Consider the following 24,403-nt stretch of genomic DNA (forward strand, 5'->3'; position numbering starts at 1 on the left):
ATAGCTGCTCATTAAGTGAGCACCATCCATTCTGGGCACTGAATAGACCAGGGATCATGTGGGGAAAAAAAAAAGTTGTATGATCATGTAATTAAAGATTATCATAATATAAATATACAAGAGAGCCAAAATTAAATCAGGCATTTCTTACATGGTGGGTGCATGATTTTTCAACCCTAATGATGTCTTAACATGTCTTTTCGTGTGYGTGCAGGCAACATTAGTCATCGTCATACCAAAGCGGTGCTACCTTTAAACAAACTTTAGTTAGTAAGCAATGAGTTCAACTACTTGTATTGAAGAAGCATTTGCAGATTTCCAAGATTAAGACACATAATGCCACAAGTATGCCTAAGACAGACAGTCCTTGACCTTAGAAATATACAGTCTTAAAACAATAATCACACCACACAAATGGAGATAGAAAGGAAGCATCACTGTGCCTCATTTTCCATCACGCACGATGGGAACAGAGAGATGAAATTATTTTCCCAAGATTACACTAGGATTCTGACGACAGCCACTGACTAGTGCATGTAAATCCCAGGGTGAATTCCAGGCTTTAACCATAGGAGCATCCCTCTTTCATGTGTTTCTGGACTTTGACAGAATCCGCTGGTGGCCTCAGGTGCCACCTGAGCAAGATGATAAATACACATCAGTGACTGTAGGCAAAGGACAGGAACAAGACTCACACGTTATTGCTAGCGAACATTTCTTAAAAGGGTAAGGAAACAATATGAGCTAACACTAGAGCTCAGAGTCACAATGGAGAAGGGGGTCTAAAGAACTGAGTTTAGAGAAAAGCAAACCCCCCCCCCCCAAAGTACCTCTGCAATACTCCTCCCCAAAGAGGGCTGAACTTCACACCTAACTTAAACTTACTAAATAATAAGAATGGCAGGGCCTTAGCAACCTTGCTACAATTAAAAACAAAAAGCATGCAGCACCATAGAAGACATGCACCCCACAGTTACCAAAATAACAACAAGGCTTACTGAGCCCGTTCTCCTTCAGCACACGCTRTGCCTTCCCAGGTCCTGGGACTCCAGGTCCTGCTTGTCTTTCAGGGTGAAACTGTGTTGCCCTATTCTCCATTCAATTTTAAACTGCAGTTTCCAAAAATCAGTGACAATGTGGCACTCCCTTTTCTTTCCTTTTACGTGGGAAAAATTCAGCACTAAAGTTTGTTCAGAGCATYGCAGACCAGGAGTTTGCTCCTTTGTTTTCAACACCTCACAACCCTAAGGAGATCACCAGTGAAAGAGGAAGGGAGGGAAAAGTCTAGGCTGGCTCCACTGCAAAATGCCCACTTACTTTCCCACAGTAGAGAATCATTTCTACTGCTTGACTCCTTTTTCACCACAGACTGAATGCTAAAACTAGGTCACTGTCCTGGAATTTCTCCCCTAACTGTTGCTTTGATTTTTGCAAAGTCCCAGATCCCATCCTCGTTATTTTGCTGTTGCACAGCAAGGACCTGTTAGACAGATGGCTAGTGTTAAGTACCCAGGTTTTTCTTCTATTGCATGTTCGCCMCTGACCAAAATAATAAAAAATTAGTAATAGTTAAACTTTAGTGTTTTGTTGGAGGTATGCAGTGCTTTTTAAGCTGTACTTTGTAAATGAATGCAACCACCACTGACCTTCAGGGAAAGTGAATGCAACAAAGAATGACTTACTGAAGTTTAAGAAAGTTATAAGAAACCTAACAGAAAATGTACTCTTAGTACTTCTATTAACCAGTAAGGGACTTTTTGTGTTCCACTTCTAACTCATGGAGTTTTACACTCTGAGCCACACCCTGCCACAAAACTCTGACAAATTCAGGAAAATGTAAAGTAAAAAAATGTAAATCCTGTATCTGTGAAACCTATCATTCTGTTCTGTCTGTATCAGTTACGAATCTAGTAGGTATCCTTACGGAAGGCTGAAAGGGGAAGTATTAGACATGCAGCCGAGATTTCTACTTTTTAAACAGTAATTTCATGTTAAAGCAGAAATGTGCTACAATTTGTTATTTGGAAAAAAAAAAATCATTGCTACATGAAGATTGCAAGATTGCATAGAAGTCCTTTCAGCAGCCAATGAGGAAAAGTCAAATCAACACCAAGCAATTGCTACCCTGTTGCACCTCATGTGCAACAGGGATCCTCCCTCCCCCCCCCCCCCCAACTCTTCCTTCCTGTTGGAGGATGGCATCTGCTTCAGTTCAATTACAGAAACGCTGCGCCGGGACACAGGGAAGATATGTTATGACCTCGACATACTTCTTCTCCTAGCACATCAATCTCCAGGTCGGCACAGCCCTCTCTGGAATGCACCCTGCTCTCTAGGCTGTTTCAACTTTCCTTCCCCTGCTACTGCAAAAGGAAACAACATTGCTGCCGGTTTAGACATCTGAACACATTTTTCCCTGCTATAACCTAACGGATTTCACTGAATTTTGGATCAAAGTGTTTTGTTCCTGGATCCAACAGGGCTACAACACAGTGAGCTCGCTCACTCTCACACATACACAGAGATTTAAAGTGACACTGTTGGGCATAGCTCCAAGTATGCCTGCTTCTTCTCCCATTTTGTCAGTTGGCAAAAAAGAAAAAAGAAACACAACAATACACTAAACAATAGTTTGTGTACATGGAAAATGGCAGCACTGGACACTGGTCAACTGTTAATTCTAAGGGAAGAGTCTCACCAGCTAAAACATCAACAGCACATGTGATAAAACTGAGTTTCTGGATCACCAAAACCAAGCAGAGATTTCAGTTTCAAAAGCATCTAAGATACTGAGGAGTCTTGTTTTTCAAGAACAACTGATGTTTAGATGCCTGGCCTGCCACAGATTAATTTACAATGCCTGAAACCATCAGGGTCGCTAAGTGGTATGAGGGAGAGGTCACGGGCAGGACAGCATTTTGCAATGATCAGCACGAGGCATGAATTCTGTGTGACATGACATGGCTACAGCTATACCGGCCTTGAAAGAAAAAAACAGGTCAAGAAATAGATCTCAATTTTCAGTTACCAGTGGGTTCAAGAAATCAAAAGAGAATGATAGACAATAACTATGGACACAACTTGCACAAGCAGCTATGACAACTTGTTGCTTTACATAGATAGTTCTTGCTAAACGCCTTCATGGATCTAGCAAGCTATCGCTGCGGTGCACAAAGAGGTATTGGTACTGATACCACTGTTTAATAGGACATGTATAAGCACAGTGTACATATATGTTCACTGTAGCATCCTAGGGAAAGTACTGAAGCTCTGGCTTTATCCCAAACAGAAGTTACAAGCTTGTCATGGAAGTTCCTGTCTTGTATTCTCAGCTTGTGTCATATGGGAGGGCATATAGCCATAACAGCCTCTTTGAGGCCCTAAAACTGAAAACTCAGGGGAACAGATAAAACTCATAAGAGATCCTAGTTACCTCATTTCAGTAGTATATGCCAGCAACCCCCAAAATTGCAATAAATTATGGTGAGAAGACCTACACTTTCTTCCAGACTAACTCATCCTTCACTCCTGAACACACGGAGAACTGCAACCCACATGTCCACTGGATGGGTGAAGATAAGAGCAAATGACAATAAAGAACAGAAATCTCTCTGCACCGAGAATTTACATAACTAGCTCTAGTTACTGCTAATTAGAATGATTCCCATAACTCCTCCATTATCTTTTCCTGCATTTTTCAGTTAGCTCTAGTAGCAAGATAGATAATAAATTATTATTACATAGAAAGCTAATYGATGACATTATAATTACTTATGAGTACAGACTAAGCAGTAGACAACTATTTTATTTAAATAAAGAGCTTACAACTAGCAACCTGGTGCACTAAATAAGGTACTTGAAGCTACATGATTTTGCCCAATCTGCCCTCCAACCTCTGAGTTTTTGAAATGTTTAAAATCTTTTCCCCTCCCTTCTGCTATGGAAAAGACCTACACAAGTCAGAGAAACAATGATTACAGAGGAGAAACTGAGTAATTAATTTTGTATATTTGACAGCAATTTTATTTTTTTTCTCCTATCTTTTATCAGATATAACAAGGATTCACATTGTTTTTTAAGATGGGACTGTATTTTAATAAAACAACTGTTTTATGTGCTGTCTAACTCATCTCACATAACGTGCCAACACCAACTAGAGAAAGACTGCGTACAGAAAGTGCTTAAACTATTTTAATCCGTCTTGTGATAGGACTCAGCAAATGAAGGAAGAGAAAGACCACAGTCATGATTAGGTAGTGGCCCACAGACCTCCATTTGATATGGATGTCATTTTGAGAGTCAGCAGAGCTGCGGTACATTTAATCCTGCTGTCCCATACAACTGCAAGCACTCTTCAGTGTCATTAATAACTGAGAAGATCTCTTCAAATTGTAAAGCTTGTGGCAGCATTTTTTTTTACAGTGACTAGTAAACTTCAACATTAGACTAGCAGGCACTGGTCAAATTGCTCAAGCTCTATATGGCTGTTATTCCATGGACATAGTCACACTCCAACAAGATGATGTTATCTGGCCATATACTGCCTTCAGAGGAAACAAGAATTTGGAGCAAGGCAAAAACTAGCAAAGAAGGTTGCCAACAGTGTTCTAGAGAAGTTTCTTTTAAAAATATGATTACTTTGGGGAGTGATAACATTGCTCATATCAGCTCTCCTTTCTCAAATGGCTCTGTTTATGCAGCCATATTAAAAGATGCATTTGGACAGTCCCCAGAAAAGCTTCTAATGAGGCTTATGATAAACACACCAAGACAATTCTTACTTAATGAATATGACAGCCAGAAGACAGCTTAGCTACAGCAGCAACACAGCAAGTTAATGAGCAAGAAACACTAATAGCATTTCAGCGATATTTTGTCATTATTTGGCAAATTCTAAATGCAAATATCTAGGTTATTAGGGCACATGAGGAAGGGAGGAATGACCATAAACCCTGAAGGCTTGATCTTCTTTGCCATGAACCTACCTTGACCGCTTCTACCATGTCACTGCAACGTGGCTACACCACCCTGCTGCTCCCTTTTCCATCATTTCAAGGGATTAGTCCAGGGTCATGCAGAATGAGGCCCTGATAAGCCAAAACTCCTGTGTTTGRCCCTGATGAGGACCACTAATACCAAGGTCAGGACCATCTCCTGTAAGGTATGAGAGCAGCATAGAAGAAGAAAATTTTTTACTGGGAGTGAGTGTGTGAGTGTGACTATTAGAGGAAATCCTAACATAACCTTGGGACATACTGTGTTACAGCAGCATACATCAACCCTTCCCATGCTTTCTTCCAAAGGTCTCAAGCATAACTACCACACGAACACGCCACAACAGTCTTCCCTCTCAGCCACCGAGGATCAAGCCAAATGCACTTTGCGCATCTCACAATGAGCCATCACACAACAGGCAATTGCACTTGTTTTGCACATAGTGAGTTGAAAAGAGAAGCCGAGAAGCTTACACCATGAGAGCCCCTTTTCAAAAAGAAAGCAGCTATGTGCATGCAGAGCTTGATTTGCCATGTGCAGAAATCCTTTAAAACACTTGAAGAGGCAGCTGCAGAAAAGCAAATGCCAGTTGGCCACCTGGACAAGTTCCCCCTGAAGCTGTTCCACATGCACAGTCACTGCAACGCAACTTCTGCAGCCTCTCCTCAAGRAGCTAGGAAACCAGAGGCTTTTCTCAGTGTGAAAAAGGAAGGGTCCCAAAAGGGGAGTCTGGAACAAACATAAAGCAAAGTCGGGGGAAGGAGCAGTAGGATGAAGGAAAGGAAGAGGGGTAAATGAAACAAGGAATGAGAAGATGGAGCAAGACAAAAGACATTTCTTATACTGAAACCCTCCACCATATTATCTGTCATGGAAAAAGGAAATAACTACAAATAACGGAGAGAAAGCATTCAAAGAGGTAGGGAGAGAACAAAGGCCAGGAATAGCAGCTGCACCAGTGTCTGAGCTCCAATTACTCCTGGAATAGTAATCAGAAACTAAAATTTTGAGGCAAGATATTAAAAGATGCATTTGGACAGCCCATTCTGGCCTGGCATATCAGAAAGAACTGAGGTCATCCATGCTTATCTAATTGCCCTATTCATTCAGGGATACAGGAAAAGAACTAGATTTGAAAAAACAATTTTAGAAGCTGTTTCCAACTGCCAAAAGAGTCTCAATGCTGGAGCAGCYGGCGCTCAGCCACTCTGAAAAGTCTTGACCTCCTCTTCACTTTTCTGTCATGGGTTCCCACACATAGATGCAACACAACCAAGCCCACTCAGCTCCTTGTTAAAAACAAAACCAAAAAGCCAATCATACACAAGTCAGACCAATCAGACAAAACATAAGGACTATCATTTTGCAGCTTGGAAGCTCTTGAATGTGTTTAACCATTTAAACTATGTCTAGACGAAACATATTCCATGATCTGACAAGTTATGGGTTTCATATAACAGCCTCTATACAATCAATATTGATGCAGCAAGAAGATTATTAAACAAGAACAAAACAAAAAAAAAGCCAGCCCTTACTGAACTGGTTAATAAGGAATATTATGCAGGAAGTAAAACATCCTAGACTTTCCTAGACTTTAGAAATGCCATATGGGGTCTGTTCAGGTGCCAACTGTTAAGTGAACAAAGAACTGCAATAAATAATCTCTGATTTATTTAGGGAACAAAACACTTCCTCCAAGGAACAGGTAGTGTGGGGCAACTCACAGTTATAGATCTCCAGCTGAAATCATATTATGACTATTTTGTAGTTAAAAACAAAAACCAGCAACAAAGCATTATGCTGATTCTAAAAGCTGTGGTATTTTTCATTGGGACAGCTGCACTTCAGCCTGCAGAAATCACCATTCCGCAGTATGGCATTTCTAGAAGGAGGAATCAGCTGAAGCTCATCAGCTCACTGGATTTAGGTGGCTCTTCAGAACTTGAATAATGCAAAATACTTGAAGACACTTTGGAAGAGACAATGAGGGCATCACTTGGATATCAACAGTGAACTGTCCTTTTCAAAGGAAAACTCCATTAGAGGGAGAATGGTTGAGGAAAATAAACCCAGAAAGAAGGTGGCTTCCTCCAGAGACAGAGACACATTGACAAAATCCTTGTTGGGTTTCAGAGAAGACTCCAAAAGGTCTTTGTGTGACAGACAAAAACTTTGCCATCGTGGCATTGTGACCAGAACACTTGATTTTGTATTCAGGGGGCTTTTAGATAACTGCTTGTTTTAGAGAAGCTGTCTTGTTTTTCTGGACAGGCAGTGCATGTATAAAATTATTTATTTCTACATATAGCTGTACATCCTGCGGGCTGGCTACACTTCCCACTTGGGTTAAATCCACATATCAGTTTCACRTAGTCTCTCAGGGAGCCTCAGAGTTAAACACAGACACTGTGACTTTCTGCCTAGCCTCAGAATCCAAGCGAGTAGAAAGCCCATCACCCAGCCAAGGGCAAGCTGGGTTGGGGCTACAGGGGAGCTCACACAAGGTCAAGGTTACAAGAAAAAACACTCAGGCACAGATCCGCAACATGGCTGATGAGGTCATACCCTGCTAAATGCTCTTATCAACTCAGYGCTATTCAAAATGGGTAAGGGTGCCAAGCACTGGCGCCATGTCAGAGCACGGCCCTGAATTAAGGGAGAGCCCTTCCTTTCTACATGAGATGCACAGTGAATGTGCAAAGAACTGCTACATGTCACCAATAAAAACCATTCCATCACTGCCCAAGCCCAGCTTTCACCATTTATATGCAAATTCTTAGGCATAAAGCAAAAATGGGCGTTACCTCTATTTTCATATATATGCACACACACATGCAGAAATTACACCCATATATGTATACATGTAGCATATGTAGCAYACATATGTAGCAATATCACATAACATCCTGCTCACATTGYCCTCACCCAACTTCAGACATTACTGTATTCGTGTGCATATTCCCACTCTTCAAATTCAAACTAACATTAGAGATTTGACTTTCTCTGTGGTGAAACTGGGAAGGAAAGCCTACAAATACCATGATAGCATAGGAAGTCTCCAGGTATCTACATTCCTCAGATATTCCCCTCYTCCCAAGCAGAAGAAATACTCCATTTGATTCCCTCCTCTTTCTTCCCTTGCCCTTCCTTCCACCTTCTCCTGACCTCCCTCCCCAATACCATCAGGAAAATCACAGCACATTTCAGGATAAGAATGCCTAAGGCAAATTGAATGTTTCTGAACATGTTAAGATATGATGAAGTATAAAATACCTAGTATGATACAATTTAAAAAAAGAAAAGAAAAAGAAAAAACGGAACGGCTGGTAGCCGGCAGTACCTACGAATGGCCCACATGGCTTTGCTGGGCACGGAGAGGCTGCTGGACCGCGGCTCATCGGGCGCCGCGGGGTGGCAGGAGTTCCAGGTGCCCTGGTGAGCAAAGCGGTGCTTTCCGTTCTCCCTGCCCGACGGAGGCACCTGCAGCGAGGCAGATGGAGAGGCCGCGGGCTGCCGTGCTGGCCTCTGGTGGATCCCCCCATTTCTCCTGATGACACAGTGAATTTGGCAGCAGAGAAAAGGAAAAAAAAAAAAAAGACAGGAAGGGGAAAGAGAGGAAAGGCTGTTTAGGATTTGATTATTTTTTTCCCCACGTTTACTTATCAAAGGGTTGCACATTAGGCAACCAGCACACCTTACTGCAGTCAACATTTTATTTAGTCCAAAACATAAAGTCTCTACATGCTGGAAAGACAGAATTTATTGGTTCCTAACTAGAACTAGAGTAAGAGACCAGAAGAGCCCTCTGGTATGAAAGCTGCTCTCTAGACCCCGGTGTGACGGGGAGAGCAGTGTGGAAGAACACAGTGTAATTCTTAACCAGTTATTTTCTGCAACAAAAAGCTTTCTGCCTTGTTTAAAAAAAAATATCTGGAAAAAGTAGGGGCTGGAGGAGGGAACAGAAGGAGATGAGTTTCASCAGCACACAGAAGGCTGACGCTTTTCTGTTACCACTTAAAAATCAAATACAATCATAAAATCTTGAGCACTACAAATAGATAGAAAAGTRCATGATACATGCAATTAGAGCAAGTATTTAGATGGAGCACATCTGGACCACAGAGCTTCACTCCTGCAAGCTAAATAAACTGCTACATCTGGGCTACTGGYTGTCACTGAAGCAAGGAAAAAACTTGAAGAGACTGTTAGAATGTGAACCTAAGGAAAGGGGGAGACTGAGGGGAGGGGTAAAAAGGAGGAATGCACGGATTTTCCCCTGATTAATTAAAATTTCTGTTATCTTTAGCCAGACAGCTCCTGGAACGCCACCTGACACACTGTAAATGCAAGCATACAGGCATGCTGGCGGTCAGTCCCCAGAAAATTCCTCACTGGCCACTTGCCCACCATTTGCACAGCTATGAATTACTTATCTAGTCAAAACAGAAGAAATCCTCTGCCAATTTGTCGTTCCTGCCCTCTGATTGCTACTGCTGCAAAAAGGGGCCAGAGGGAGGGGCCTGAGTTTTGATCCAAATCCAGTTAGGATCTAGAGGAAGGGCTGACATGGGAGGGAAGACAGGGCGTGGGACACGCAGAAAGCAGGCGGGTGCACCGACGCACACATGGAGCCAATTTAACAGCTTGGTGCTCATGAAGCAGGGAAGTCCCTCTCCTCCTCCCTGCATCCTGCTGCTCTTGCCTTGTGCCAGCTCTGGCACTCCCCAAACCCTTCTCGGAGCTGCTTTAATTCACTACTGCAGAAACATGAATTCTCTGTCTTCTTTTAACCTAGATAAATGAGCTCACGCAGGGGTGTGACAAGCTGCAGAACCCGTGGAACAGCACAGGTAGGAACACAGGAAGTGACGACAAGAGTGAGACCTCCCATTTTCAGTGGCAGTAAGCTGTTATGTTCACTCACTTGGCGACAGGTCTGCACCAGGTATGGTTTGGGAGAGATGGATAAAAAACAGCCTCTGTTAACTGAAAGACTTATGACTTTCAATGGAGATACAGAGTTGCATAATTACTTGTGAAACTAAGTGGGTGAGTGACACAGTCTTGAAAGGATTTGATTTTTCCTCCAACGACTGCTGATAGTTGCTAATTATTCCAGTCATTCCAAAACTGACTGGATATTTTCCCTTTTTTCTTTTATGTAAGGACAGAAATGATCAAACTTGATTGYACTACTAAAATTCATATCATATTTCTACAACTGTCATTGTGACTGAATAATTAAGTAGATGCTGCTAATGGAAGAAGTTAAGCCACAGAATTTCTAAGATGTTGATGCTTTCAGTCAAAATTCCCATGGAAAAATTAAGCGTTAGACTTATCAGAGCTCTCCATAAGTGAATTGAGGCTTTTAGAAATCAGTTCTTCACATTTAATAATCTGCTCTATCTACCCAGCAAAAGCATCAGGCAGGAATAAAGTAACAAAAAAGTATATAGAATGAAATCTTGGTGCCTTTCAAATTTGTCAAACATGTGCCATGTAGTTCAGCAGGGCAAGATTATGTCCCACTGTGCTATATAAAAATAATAACATATTTTGCACATACAGGTGATAACACTTGAAAACTATAGCAAGTATAGCAAGTTACTTACAGTTTGAGTCCATTGCAGGAGAGGGAAAAGAAGTCATAAACCAAGCACACGCCAAACACCGTGACTCCAGTTTCTTTCACCAGCATTGCACACGTCCCAAGAAATAAACTAAGCAGCAAAAAGAATGGGGAGGCAGTGGGAGGGAAATGTTCCCCAACATAAAGCTGATCCACGCTCCTGAAAAACAGATTTGATATAAATCTTTCAATTCATCTACTAATTTCATATCTACTGCATTCACACAAACATTGAGGCACTTTTCCTTAATTTCTTAGGATTATGGTAATAAGTAACATGAATAATCTACACTGTTCACAGATAAATGAAAAAAGGTTTAGGCACTAGGGCATTAAGAGAAGACATAAAAATTAACAGAGATGCAACAAGAATTTGAGCAGAAAAGGAAAAAAAAAAGACAAGCAAGGAAGAGGAAGGCCAAATAAGCAGAAAGACAGAAGGGACAGAAAAACACCTGCTTTCCATCATATAAAACACGCATGCTTAGTTTTCCTTATGTGACAAAATGCACCATACAATTAAAAATCCCTCCATCTCACCCATGCTTGTCTTGGTCAAAGATGTGTCCTAATTATTACAAAACTGGCCACTAAACCCATATGAGAAGGAAGAAGTTAAGAAAGAAAGGGAAAGAATCAAAGCCAAACAAAAACAAACTAACCAATCCCTACAGGGGTGACAAGCAATTTTTCTCCTTTGAAACCTCCTGATAAACACAGTGTTATAGATTTGTAGCAGACACCCTAGRAGGGGCATAAGCATTTTTCTTCCATGTGACCATGATGACACGGTGCAATTCCTAAATGAAATAACACCATGCAAGGGACTGAAACCCCATCTGAGGAGTTTCTTATTTATACATTTTCAATTACAGTTTCTTATTTATACATTTTCAGTTACAGTTTTAGGACACAGACCAGCAAACAATGCTGGTTTTGAACTGAAAAGGACTGCTATGGGTCTAGAGCCAACCCTCAGTTCTCACAGATGGGATATTTCAGAGTCCCATAGTCGCACCATGTATTTTGAAAGCAGACGTTACCGTTCTTCACTCGGCACACAGACAATCTGCTTTCAGTTGAAACATTTCTTTATAATTCTAGGCCCAGCTCTACAAACACTTGTCTGATGTATAGTCAATTAAAAATGTCAGTGGAAGAGGGCATCTCAAATGTTGAGTTCTCTTCTCATGTTTACTCATTTTTATAAGCAATACTTATTTGGCACTCAACTGGAAGCAGGGACCAGAGTGCTTCAATGCGCTACAGTGCTGGGAGAAGCAACTCTGCCAACATTAAGCAAAGCCGACAGATTTTCTTTTTGCCTCCTCATCAGACTAGAACATCTCATCATATTATAAAAATTGATATCAAAGATCCATACCTATTATAGGAGAGAAAAGCCAACAGAAAGAGTAGACAAGCTAAGACATCCGCTCTGCCTACAATACCTGTTACCTAAGAGGAAAAGAAACACATAGATGTAAAAGCAGGTATTTAAAAAGGCAGGTGTATTCAGTGTCTGTTTCAGTGATTCATGCTAACTGCTAGCATCAAGGGATTTTTTTAAGTGTTATCCTCCCTCATCATATTGAAACATTATTTGGCTAGTGTAGGATATACTCAGTTTTGTCTGCTGCATTTCCCCCTTGGTAAAACAAACAAATAATCCAACAATGAAGTCATTTTTTAAGTTATTTTTAAAAAATTAATAAAATTGYATAGAACAATTCCATTTTGGGGGGAATCTGTTTTAATTTTATATAATAAGGCTCAAATGAGATACATGTCTTAACTCCCAGAACTGAGATTTGTTAAAGACTATGAAAGAACAAGTCTTTGGAGTAGACTTATTGTATAGGAATGACTTAATAATTAATATTTGAACAAACTTTACCATCAAAAAGTAATAGAGTGGTATGTAATTTATTGTCTTTCTGAATTATCTATTTTAGGAGAGTTTTTGTCTTGATATTAATTGATGAGTTCTTTTACGTAAGAAATGGAATACTGAAGAAGAATGTATAAACATTCTTGTTACAAAATATTTCAATATTTCATTTCATAAAGATCTAAAAGTTGTACACAAAGCAAACAAAAGGCCCTTTGAAATTTTGCCTCTTTTGACATTACACAATTAAGCTATCCTCAGTGCTCTGGCATTTACTTTAACCTTTTTAAGTTCTGACCCAGACAAAAATAAACACAAAGAGTAACTCTTCTAAAACCTCCCTTGTATTTTAAAGCTGTATTATGAAAAGGAACCTAGCTGATTAGTTCACACGAGACAGCGCAGGGAGTAACTGTAAAGCTCAGGGCTTTTCGTTATTAAGGTAATCTCTCCTCAAAAGTTCTCAGCCATTAGAGTCATTTTACTCACTAATTTACAAAGGCTTGTAACAGGACACTACGATGTCAGTAGTATCTTAGGCAAAAATGCATTTCTTTTTAAAGTACGGATAGCTAGACATCACATTTCCTTTTCAAAGACAGCAAGACTCTTTTTATCCACAAAAGTAACTCTCAAAACTAATAGACTGTAATTTTAGAATGACTACATCTTTAAATGCTTTCTTACAATAAAAAGAAAAAAACCCAATATGAGCTACTACACTGTAAACTTGCCATGATGTTTTTCTATTAAACTAATGACTTTTTCCAAGGATGATATTCCTAGCTTTTAATTGAGAGCAATGTAAATTAATCCATGGGTCATATCACATCTATCTAAGCAATCTTGTCCACAACACACGCTAATGCTCCCTTCACTTTTTCTCCCTTAAATTGAGGGCTATGGAGAAAGACTCAAGGCRTGGAACAACGTCTCAGCAGGAGATGGCTGCCTCACCAAGTGCTTTGGTTTGAGGAGACAGTGGCACTCCGCATTTTTGCCATCCGAATGACTGTCTATTCATTCCTAGCTAAAACTGATGAGGACTGTCAATTAGAATTTAGCACCAGAGCAGAAAAATGGCAAGCATTAATACACTTCTTTTTAATGATTTCCGACAATTATTTTAAATATAGCATACTTTCACCTATGATCCTCCAAGCAAATATTACAAGTACCACATTCTGTATGACTCAGAGCTTTTTTTAAAAAAGTTAAAGTATACATTTATTTTTAGCCTCTGTGTCACATACTTACAGCCTCGGTGTGAATGGGATGCACAGCAAAGAACAGCGCTGTGACAAAAGCAAGTCGACAGTCCTTGAACACGGCTTTGTCACAAGTATACATCAGCACAAGAGTCACTAGACAGTGTAAAATTACGTTCACTGCATGGAAATAGAAGGGGTTCATACCACCCAATAATATGTTTAGCCTGTAAGAAAACAAAACAGAACTGTAACTAGACCTTGTAATGGCAGGACATCTTTCAAATACTCTGACTCATGTTTTTTGCCTTGTTTCCAGTCTTCTAATGTAAGTGGTCTTAAACTAATTAGGGAAAATTACTCTGAACTTCTATTTTATCTGATTAAAAAGAAACCACTTCCCCGACTCTCCTTTTAAAATATGTGGTTGAATTTGGCAAACTTTACAACACAAAGATGGGAGAGGCTTGTGCCGTAACATTAAGTCAAGTTTACTGCTGTTAAGCAATATACGTGCTTCTGCAGCAGGAAATAATGCAGCCCAATGTTAGAAGTACAGCGCTTGTCCTATTTCCCTGTTGGCATCTTCTGCAGTAGTCTCAGCCACATGGCAGCTTTACAATATGGGTAGTTATTTTCTACTATGGAATAGATGATTTCCTTGTGAACAACAAGGATTCAGCCGAGCACTGGAGCATATGCTTGAAGTTACAGGCACATTTATTCCCATTTAACTTTCAAAATACTTTCACGTACTGAAGGCTAAGCATTTATTTAAGTGCTTTACTGAAATCAGGTCTACACTACCAAGCTGCCTTAATAGTCAGCATCATTTTTATGATAAGTACAGTGATGACTTAAGTTGGCTAACATCTCTTTAGACTCAATCTTGATGAGACAATTAGGGTTCATTATTTGTGGCTGCCATAAAAAGAAAATAAACAAGTAGCTGTTATGACACTTAATCCACAACGTGTATTCACATATTTTTCTGGTCGCTGTTTTTTACAGCCAACTTGCTTAACAGCTGCGGACAGGCTTTGCTTTATTAGCAGTTGAAGATAACTTGTCTCTCTTTAGAATTAACCATATCTGTACATTTGGACAAATACCTATATACATGGTGTCTCTATATAATGAAGATTCCATATACAAACAAGGAATTTGGAAGTATTACTGTTAAAGCACGCTTAAAAAAAAAGACAAGACACCCAGTAAAGAAGAAAAGAATCAATCCAAATATTTTACATGTAGATGTAAACACGTTAAAGGGATAGCAATGCTTCTTCCTGTGGTTACGAAGGTTTCAGCTTTGCCACAATACACATGGTTCAACAGCAACGCCACTGAGTCGGTGCTACTACGCAAACACCTTAATTTTTGTAAGACAAAGGAGGTACGTTGTGTCTGCGAAGGCCACACAACGTACGCTTTTTATAAATACCCTCCACATTCCTTACTCACAAGCAGAGTGCTATCTGTCCTGGGCTGCCTTTTCCAGGTCAGTGTAACTTTAACAGGAGTCTCACTTGTGCATTCCGGTTTTGTTCCCACTGGAGTATTTGCGGATGCAATAGCTGAAGCCAGCACAGTTTAGAAGTGTGATTTTAGCATGACTTGACCTTTCACTTTGAAGTACAGGTTGATGCAACTACATTTTGACAAGACATCAGTCTGTGTGATTCAAGAATACTTGACGGGGGGGGGGGGGTTGTTTTGGGGTATTTTTTTCCTTTTCTCCTGCAAAGCACTTCAGGTCTGTAGTACACATCACTTTCCCTCATTTCTACCAGAACCAGACGACAAAAACACAACAAATGTCAGTAACAGACGCCCAGACAAAGCTTCAGTTAGAAATATGCTGCGGCAGTGGGAACCCCCAGGCCTAAATCTTGGTTTCAGAGCACCCCTCTGGGATGAGAGGCAGCACAGGCCACCCTGCTCAAAAAGGAGTCAAACTACTCAAAATGACAGTCTAAGCAAAATTCCCACCCAGAGGCACCTGCAGATGCGCACAACAGCAAGGACCACCTGCAAGACCAGTTCCTTATACAAATGAATTGTTCCTGGCTGTAAATCAGCTGGATGGAGCACAGTCCCTTTAAAAACGCCAACAGTACGCTCTGGCAGCCCAATTTCTGGAGAAGGCCTATGAGGGCCAGGGCCCTTCTGAGCGGGTGAGGACAGTGGAGACAGCAAGTGCTCAGGCTCAGGTTATCAGGTGATATGGACCCACACACCACAATGTGAGGAATTCCTATTTTTCTGTTTGGCCAAGACATGAGGACCGATCACTAAAAACACAACCTGGGACAACGCTCATGTAAATCTTACATGTATCTACATGGATCATGTCTGAACATCACTTCCCATCCAGCAAAACAGGTCTATAAGCAAAAATCAGGACCTTGCAGGAGGTCAATCCTCCTGTCCCCATTAGGCCAGCTATCCCAAAGGTGGGATGTGCTCTTCATGCCCCTCCTTGGCCCAAACACAAAGCCCAAAAGGCCTGTAAGAGCTGAGAATTACCCATTCTAAGGTATTGAAAACAGCTATGTAAAAACAACAGCCTCCCTGCCTGGCTTTTCCCCTTTGTATTCTTTTAAGAAAAAGCCAAACAAAACAATAACAAGACACAAACAGAACACCACCATGCTATTAGAATAAGCCTTCCAGTAAAGAGCAAAATCTGAGCACAAGCATGCCTCTGTGTGTTTTGAATACCATCTTTGGTGGTCCATAACCATTAAATGCRAATGTGTGCAGGTGCTATACTCACAGTAGTTTTTTTTGCTGCTACAGCTCTTTGTCATAAGAAATTAGGCCAAACCGCAATGAAGGAAACATTCTTTTGTCCTGAAACAATCCCAGTAGAATGATTTTGAAACGTTAACAGTGGTTGAGTTTATTATATGTCAAACAGGTGAGCAAACCTAGGGCTCCAAACAGCTCTGATCCGAATCACGAGAATGTCGCAAAGCTCCCCAGCACACTCAGCCACCCCGGGAAAAAAAGGCAGCGTGCTATGGAAAGCCAAATTTGCTCCACAGCAGAGCAACAACAAAGCAACTTCTGCAYGGGGGAGTGAGAAAGCCTAAGCAAATCAACCAGAAAGACTTGTCCCTTCTTAAATTTTAATACTCTTGCAGAGATTCAACCTTCGCTTTGTTTACGGGCATCAGCGTTACCACAAAGTCTTGCAGTAACTACACACAGTATATGGCTCAGCAAACAAAGGAAGAAAAATAGACATAGGAACCTCAAAATTAGCCTTCAATAAGAAGTGGTGGTTCTCCAACACAAAGTTCATGAACAGGAACAGTACTCTGCTATGGGAGGGAGGTTTTCTAATGTTCCTATTTCTAAGCTGGCCCACAGATGGGGAAATCTTTTATTTTTTAAGTTGTAAGCCCAAAAGGCACCAACACTATCATCTTTTCTAACATGCAGCATTGTACAGGCCTGAGAACCTTAGCCATTTCTGTATGAAGAGCGTAACATCCATTTGCATTAAAGCACTACCTGTAAGAAAGATGTAGATGTTACAGCCTTGTAAGAGAGCTCAGCTAGGAAAACAGATGCTTTGGGCTGACCAGACTTTTTGAACTGTCTGTCAAGCCAGAAAGGTGTCTGCAAATAGTATTCTAAATATGCGGGGCTGAATAAAACAAGTGACCACGCTCCATGGGACGCTCGTTGGGGAGACACCACCGTCATCTCAGACGAGCGAGGTCTTTCCTCAAGGGGAGCCCTCTGTGCAACGCTCAGGAAATAAGAGTTCGGCACGGCTCCAACACCTGCCCTGCAACAGGTGCGAACGGTGGGGTGAGAGTGCACCATGTCCCTGCCAGCCCTCATGGGATGCCCTCCGCAGCCTGCAGAAGGGCAACCAGGGGGGTATTGGTGATGAGTTCACACATGGATCTAGGGGGGAGCAACACACCCAAATGGGTCTTTCTTCCCTCCTGAGCAAAAGTTTAGAAATGATTAAAGTAACTGGCAGCACAGGGCATGATCCTTCACTGCCTGACATAAGTAAGTGAGTGTTTTACAACAAAGTTAAATGGGAGTGAAATTGTAGATAAAACCTGCAGCCCTGCACGAGGCTGCCTTCCTGTAGTCTGAAAGCGTCCTTGAAGGGAAAGAGTGTGCTAAGGCTGCGGAAAAGTGGAGAATAACAGTTCAAATGCAAAGGCCCTCAAAAGCCCCTGGGGAATAGAGGGGAAGAGCAAGTATACCAAGGAACAATCTCTTGAGACTAGGAGATGTCACAGGCATCTTCTAATAGAGGTGATCTGTATCACCTAAACCATCATCAGTAGAAAAATCTGTCGAAAAAAAAAGGCGTGGATCACTGTGCCCCTCAGGGAGAAGCCAGCTGCATGATAACACAAATCCAAGCAAAGACTCCAGTCCCAGCACTGCTCTTTGTGTCCAAGTGTTGCAGCATCCACAGTTTGCAGAGTCACACCCGAGGCAGAGCACTGCCAAAACTACATGCCAAAGCGGGAGGTATACCAAAAGAAGAGGTATGTGCCCTAACACAGAAATCCCTTGCTTTTGTTAAGGCTAACAGATGTTGTTCAGGAGCAGCACCGTGCACGTGATCCTTTGCTTTTGGCGTAGTTTGCCTCGCCTCCAACGGTATAAACGTGGCAGCTTTTCCTTTCCTCCACTCCCCAATCGAGGAAAAGTAATTATGTAGCTGCAGTCTCAGAAAGAGACTTTCAGAGGCACCAACTGCTGAAGGTCTGCTGAGTAAACATGTCATCAAAGAGCTTGTAAAAGAGCTCTCTAAAAGAAAGCAAATTACTCTTGCTCTTAAAAGAACAGGCAGCTTCTATCCGCATGCCCAGCTAACCACTTTCCCTCCCTCCCCCTAGCCTCAGCTACTTGTGCGAGGAGCGGTATTTGCAGAGCCAGGACTCTGCACAACACTACTCTCAAGCAAAGGGCACTTACTCTTCCTCTAGACAAGTCAGGCAGGGACACGTCTCCTCGGGTAAGTAATTCACCTGCAGAGCACTCAAAAGCCCTGGAAACCAAAGGGATTCAGTGACTTCACCCTCACAGACCCAGAACCAAAGGAGACTATGCCGCAAGAGTAAGGGCTCACAAGCCAATTCCATTTTTAAAACCCAAAGCCAGTTATGTTATATAATCACCAGCACCCCAGGCTCTAATACAGTGCTTTTTATCCACTTATGCACACAAAGACTCATTCAACCTTTTATAAGACCTCTTATGATTTAATAATACCATAAACCATAATTGGAGAGTTTCTCTTTTTATAGACCTTGTTATTATCCCTGGGCAGCTCTTGTTTAGTTTAATCTGCTTTATTATTTTCAACAGACTAACAAAAACAAAACATGTTATCACAGAATTATGAAATAGAAATGCACAGCATAATAATGATAATCTGTTATAGCAAGTAACACTTAATGGAAATTCTCAGAGCATCCCACACTTCATAAAAACACCACAGTTTTTACAGAGGCAGGCTCACGTGCAGATTTATATGAGTTAAACTAATATACAACAATCGGTTAGGCTTCCTGTGATCTTCCATTCCTTTTATGATTATGTGATATGTATGACAAAGAAAAAGTTTATGTAAACTAATGCAAGATTTCAGAGCATGGTGAAATCTCCTAATAGTTTCCACGGACGCATCTATTGTGTGCTAGGAAAATGAGCATTTGTACTCCAAAAATGGCACAGCTGCACCAGTGACAACAGTGGTTAAAGTTCTACATGGAAACAACTCAAAGATTAATGAAAAATCTATAGCAGTAAAAGGAAAATAAGCCCGATTTGCACTAATGTTTAGACGATGGCTAGCACAAGCACAGCAAAGCGYTCCCGGCATAGCAGTACTTTGGGCTGGCAGCCTTTTCACAGTACAGTAGAATGTGATTATATGAATACCTCAGAATTAAATGGAGAATAAGGCTTAAATGGTTTGTTACTTGAGTATATAATGGGGAAGGACAAGAAGACAGAGGCACACCAATCCCCAGGCTAGAGCAATTCCCTTAGAGCACGACAGTCATCACTTGCAAGAGCACCAGCTAAGGGTTGGGATTCCAAGCAGCTTATTGCTTTCCAGCATGGTTAGGAAAAGAAAACAGAAATCACAATTAGACTGAGAAGAGACAGCACCTTGGAAGTGGGAAATATGTTAGAAATTTCTAGTGAAACACTAGAAAGTGTGGGTTGATGATCAATCCTGTGTTAAGGATATTGAATGTGTTATTCACATGGCTTTAGATTTGTCTCCATAAAAAGGCCCTGGAAAATTAAAAGAAGTCAGACCACTGTGGCAATGTACAAGCTGACAAACCAAGCGTCATTTTAGCCACATTGTGAACAAAGGAGAGTTTGTCTTACAAATTAATCTTAAATATTGTCTCTTCAGCAGCAATACAATGAAGGAAATTAACATATCACAAAACTTTTTACCATCCCACTACTGACCAGAACGTACTGCTATACACAAAGAAGCAGCCTGCGATGCTGTACAGCTCTGCACTGATAGGAAGTTTCCCAGAGTAAATATAGACAGAGAGTAAAATACATCCCAGGGTTTAATAGCGATATGAGGGAATGACTCGGATGTTTTAACCCATCGAGCTGTCCTCTCTCAAGCATGTACAGAATAAGAAATGAGCCGTATTCAAGAACCCAGCTAGGACAGTTTTCATCAGGAATAGAAAACAACACTAACAGAAATATAGTCTAGAGTTATTAGGCCTAATCGAGAGCACATTTCAAACTGGACACAAAAATTTTTCATCATATTTGAAATAATTTGGTAATCTTTCAGCTGTAGCCTCAGACCATGGAGGGAGTGCCAATTAATTTATAATGAAACAAAGAAGCACACTGTATGAAAACAGACAGACACTTACAGGGTTTTTTTTGGGGGGGTGGAGGGGTTGCTTTGTTTTTTAAGATGAGAGAGACAATAAACGAGAAAGCCCAGGAAAGCAGTCAGAAACACAGTGCGTAAATGCAGAGAAATGCCCTTAGCTAACCAGCAGCAGCCAGAGCACTGGCTCTCTCATTTTCATGTACTCTGAAGAGTACTGACAGGGATGTTCCTGTGGGGAAGAAGGTTGGTCCAAAGCCGAGCCTTTTTGGCAAAAGAAGACAAAAGAGAATCAAGTGTAACACTAGTGCAAGAGGAATAGTAGGCTGGATGAGAAAAAATGCCTACAAATTAAAGTAAGTGTTAAATAGACAACACACCAATGAAGAAAAGCAGCAAACATAGGTGTGACAGGATTTATGTCAGCCAAACCTTTGAGGAAGAGCTGCTTGGATCTTTTAAGGAACCCTTCCCCTCAAAATAAAAGGCTTTTAAACTCAAAAGGCAGCCCCAAACTGCAGCTCCCAGTCATGGCCTGCCATCTCTGAAAGTCTCCCCACAAATATTCCACCTTGTGAGCGACTCTCCGGCCTCCGTCCACAGGAGCCCAAGTGACCCTGCTGGCATCTCTAAAGGAACACAACCCAGGCCTATAACCAAAGGAAGAAAAAAATCAGACAAGTGCTACCACACATTAACCATTCCATTCTAGCTCACCTTTTCTACTTCAAAACAATATTTACACTCAGTCTGCTGGAAGAAAAATAATCTTCTGTGCATCTGTTTCATATGGGCAACTCCCAGAGTTGGAAGAAAGGCAAGCTTTGAGGCACACGCACCCTCTCCCAGATCTAAAACGGCAGCAAAACAGTCTGTTGTTAGTCAGAAGGAAGACTTACGTGTCTAGAAAAGTGTCCATATATTCCAATTTTAACACAACTGGCCTAATAAAAGCAACTGTCTCTCTTCACAAACCTCACCTTGCCTATAACTTAAGCCCATTGTGGCTCCAGCAATCCTACATCAATTTCATGGCAGGTATCACAATATCGGCATGGAGAGTGATTGCTATTGCTAGCGTAGAAATATTAGACTAAGCTATAGAGAAGAAATACTGACATAATCTTAAACATTGTGATATTGCCCTAACATAGATGTACAGAGAGAAGAGAATACTTGTGCATTGTGCATTTAACCTGACATATTATAGCTCACTATATTACTCTGTGATATCAAACTGGAATACAACATTAAATCAAGAACAAATAAAATCTAAGGTCTCTTTCTTCTCTCTCTGCCTTTTTTTTTAAGCTCCCTGTCCTTGAAACTTGTGCCATCGATATAGTTGAAAAAGCAGAAGGATCAGCTGTAAGCAACTAGATAGATCAGAAGGTTGGCAGTGAATTATTGAATTAATTCTCCTTTTGGCTGTATATTTACATCTAACCCAAGCTCACAGTCACTTTAGGCTTTGATCCAAAGCCACCGGTAGTCTTATATTTGGCTCTCGGTGCCCACACAGAATACTGAACTGTTGCTGAAGGATACCATTTATTTCCTAAACATGTATGTTACCCAAACCATCCCTGATCAGTAGCCTCTGCCAGCCGAGCTGGCAGGACATCCATTCTGCAGTGAACAGGTGAGCACAGACTGCTTTTTTTTTTTTTAAGTAATCAGAGTACTACTAGGATTTCTGTGAGCAAATTGTGTGCAGGAGACTTTTAGTATGTCCAGTGGGAGAGTCCAGTTCCCCTTGAGTGCGGATCTCCCCCAGCTCCTCTCCCCCCTAGAGCCTCAAGAGCCAAGACGGCCGCCCAGCAGCCCAAGCACCGCTGGATCGCCTGTCTGTACCCTTTTCTCACAGATCCAAGTAAATTTCCAGTGAATGGCGACTTCCACCTCCCTCAAGGGGAGCCAGGTATCAGTTGGGGCTCTTTGCCCAGTGTCACCCTCCCTAGTCTTTGTAATGGCTTTGTGGCCTAAACTTGTSACTCCCTTTTCCTTTTCCCCCAGCCTTTCGTCTCTCGTGAGCTGTCATTTTGGGTTCTGCAGCGCCTCCCTCACCGACACATGCCTTGTGCCGGGCTGGTACACGGTGCCTCCAACCCAGCATCAGACAGGCCGAGTGGGCAGGATTTCACCTTCTGCTTCAACAGCTGAGTAATATTTTTGCAAAACCACTGGAACCAGGGAATAGCTGAAGTGCTATGAAGGGAATAAATGATTTACAGAACTTCTGTTATTGGAGACAAGGTGTAAGCCAGAAAGCACCCCATTTAAATATAAAAACTGGAGTGAATACAGAACTGATAAGGTTTTTTTTCTTCCTCTTAACATTTTATATGTAAGTCACCAAGAAATAGTATATCCTGAGTCCCAAAAGCTTTCTTCTTCCTTAAAAAAGGAAGTCAAATCCCTTCTTCAAGTAGAAAATAGCTGCAGGTTAACAACTAAGTGACAGCACTGGATAGCAGGAAGTAAGTGTTTCCTAAGGACTAAACAACACCATTCCCTATCATTTCAAACCCTTCACAGATCGGGAGTTCTGCTAGATTTGACACCTAGCAGTTACAAAAGTACAATAGAAATGTTTGTAAATCAACTAGTTTTAACATTTCTTTAGTTTATTGAAATCAAGAAAGAAGGTGAGAAGTTCAAATACACAAACTAATTTAACTGAAGAATTCATGTTCACTGTTGGGGTTTTCTTTTTCTTCTGATGCTCACCCACACAAAAAAAATGCAGCAGTTCTGTGAATATTTTAAGTTTTGCTTAATGGTTTTAGTAACACAGGCTACTCATATTTTCCTCTGAACATTCACATGACAGATCCTGCGTGAATACTGTCAAACGCTCCAGCTCTTTTCACTGTTTGGCTCCAGAGCATTAGTCTACTGGAATAAGGACTGTCATTTAAGATTTCCAATAACTGAGGCATGCTGAACTACTGTTACAGAATTTCAGCAAAGTCTCCTTAAGAATTTTCTGACAGATTAATGATAATTTTTTTTTTTAATTGAGATCACTTCCAGAATATGTAGCATATATGTAATATATGTTCAGTCTAATGAAGAGTCCCCAGGGCAAGTCCTTCCTCTTATTTTTGCAGGCACAAAGGACAGCAAAGAGATGGAGACAAAGTTTCTGAAGATTGATGGATCTGTAGGTATAAATTTCAGCCCACCCTTCACATCTGTTCTGTATATGCAGTTTGGAGATCTCCCAGTTTTTGAATCTTATTACAGCAAGATTCAAAACAAGCCTTTTCAGATGAAAATTTCACACCACAGCAGCACAATCACCAGTCAGGTATAAAGATTCATACAACTATTAAAATGCATTGGTTTTAACCTGTCAAACTAGCACAGCAGAAAGTAAAACAAGGAGAAAAAAAAAGAAAAAAAAAAGAGAGAGACCAGAATGGTTTGGTTCCTGCTCCCCATTTTCAATGAGATCCTGCAATGCATGCATCACACAATTTTCTTGAGTTTCCTAAATGGATGCACTAATCTCTAGCAAGAGTATCGACAAAGCATGTTCCTTTCAGTTTTGTTAAAAGGCCACTTCTGTGGAGCATTTTACAGCCAGCAGGGTAAATCCTTTCTCTGGGTAGAGTGCAACCAGCAACATCATGACAGGCAGGCAGGGGCCGATGGCTCAGGCAAGCAGTATGCAGCTCAACCATGAGCTCAGCTTTACTTGACAAGAGCTCCCTGGATGCTATTTGGAAGCGCTGGGTTTGGACGATCCACTCCACCCAGATCCTAAGGTCTTCTTTGGACACCCTGCTGGTAGAAAT

General features: G+C 41.2%; 1 protein-coding gene across 1 annotated transcript in view; it reads right to left on the reverse strand.

Annotated features, from left to right (window-relative positions):
- The window catches only part of TMTC1 (transmembrane and tetratricopeptide repeat containing 1), a 147,490-nt gene that overhangs the window by 119,950 nt on the left and 3,137 nt on the right, over window positions 1-24,403 (reverse strand). Inside the window, exons 3-6 of the mRNA XM_026070391.1 lie at window positions 13,776-13,953; window positions 12,012-12,085; window positions 10,611-10,787; window positions 8,336-8,542 (exon numbers count right to left, since the gene is read on the reverse strand). Coding sequence (XP_025926176.1) covers window positions 8,336-8,542; window positions 10,611-10,787; window positions 12,012-12,085; window positions 13,776-13,953 — 636 coding nt within the window. The remainder of the gene's footprint in view (window positions 1-8,335; window positions 8,543-10,610; window positions 10,788-12,011; window positions 12,086-13,775; window positions 13,954-24,403) is intronic.

The sequence above is a fragment of the Apteryx rowi genome, unplaced genomic scaffold (assembly GCF_003343035.1).
Source record: "Apteryx rowi isolate R43461 unplaced genomic scaffold, aptRow1 scaffold_31, whole genome shotgun sequence".
NCBI classification, from domain to species: Eukaryota; Metazoa; Chordata; class Aves; order Apterygiformes; family Apterygidae; genus Apteryx; species Apteryx rowi.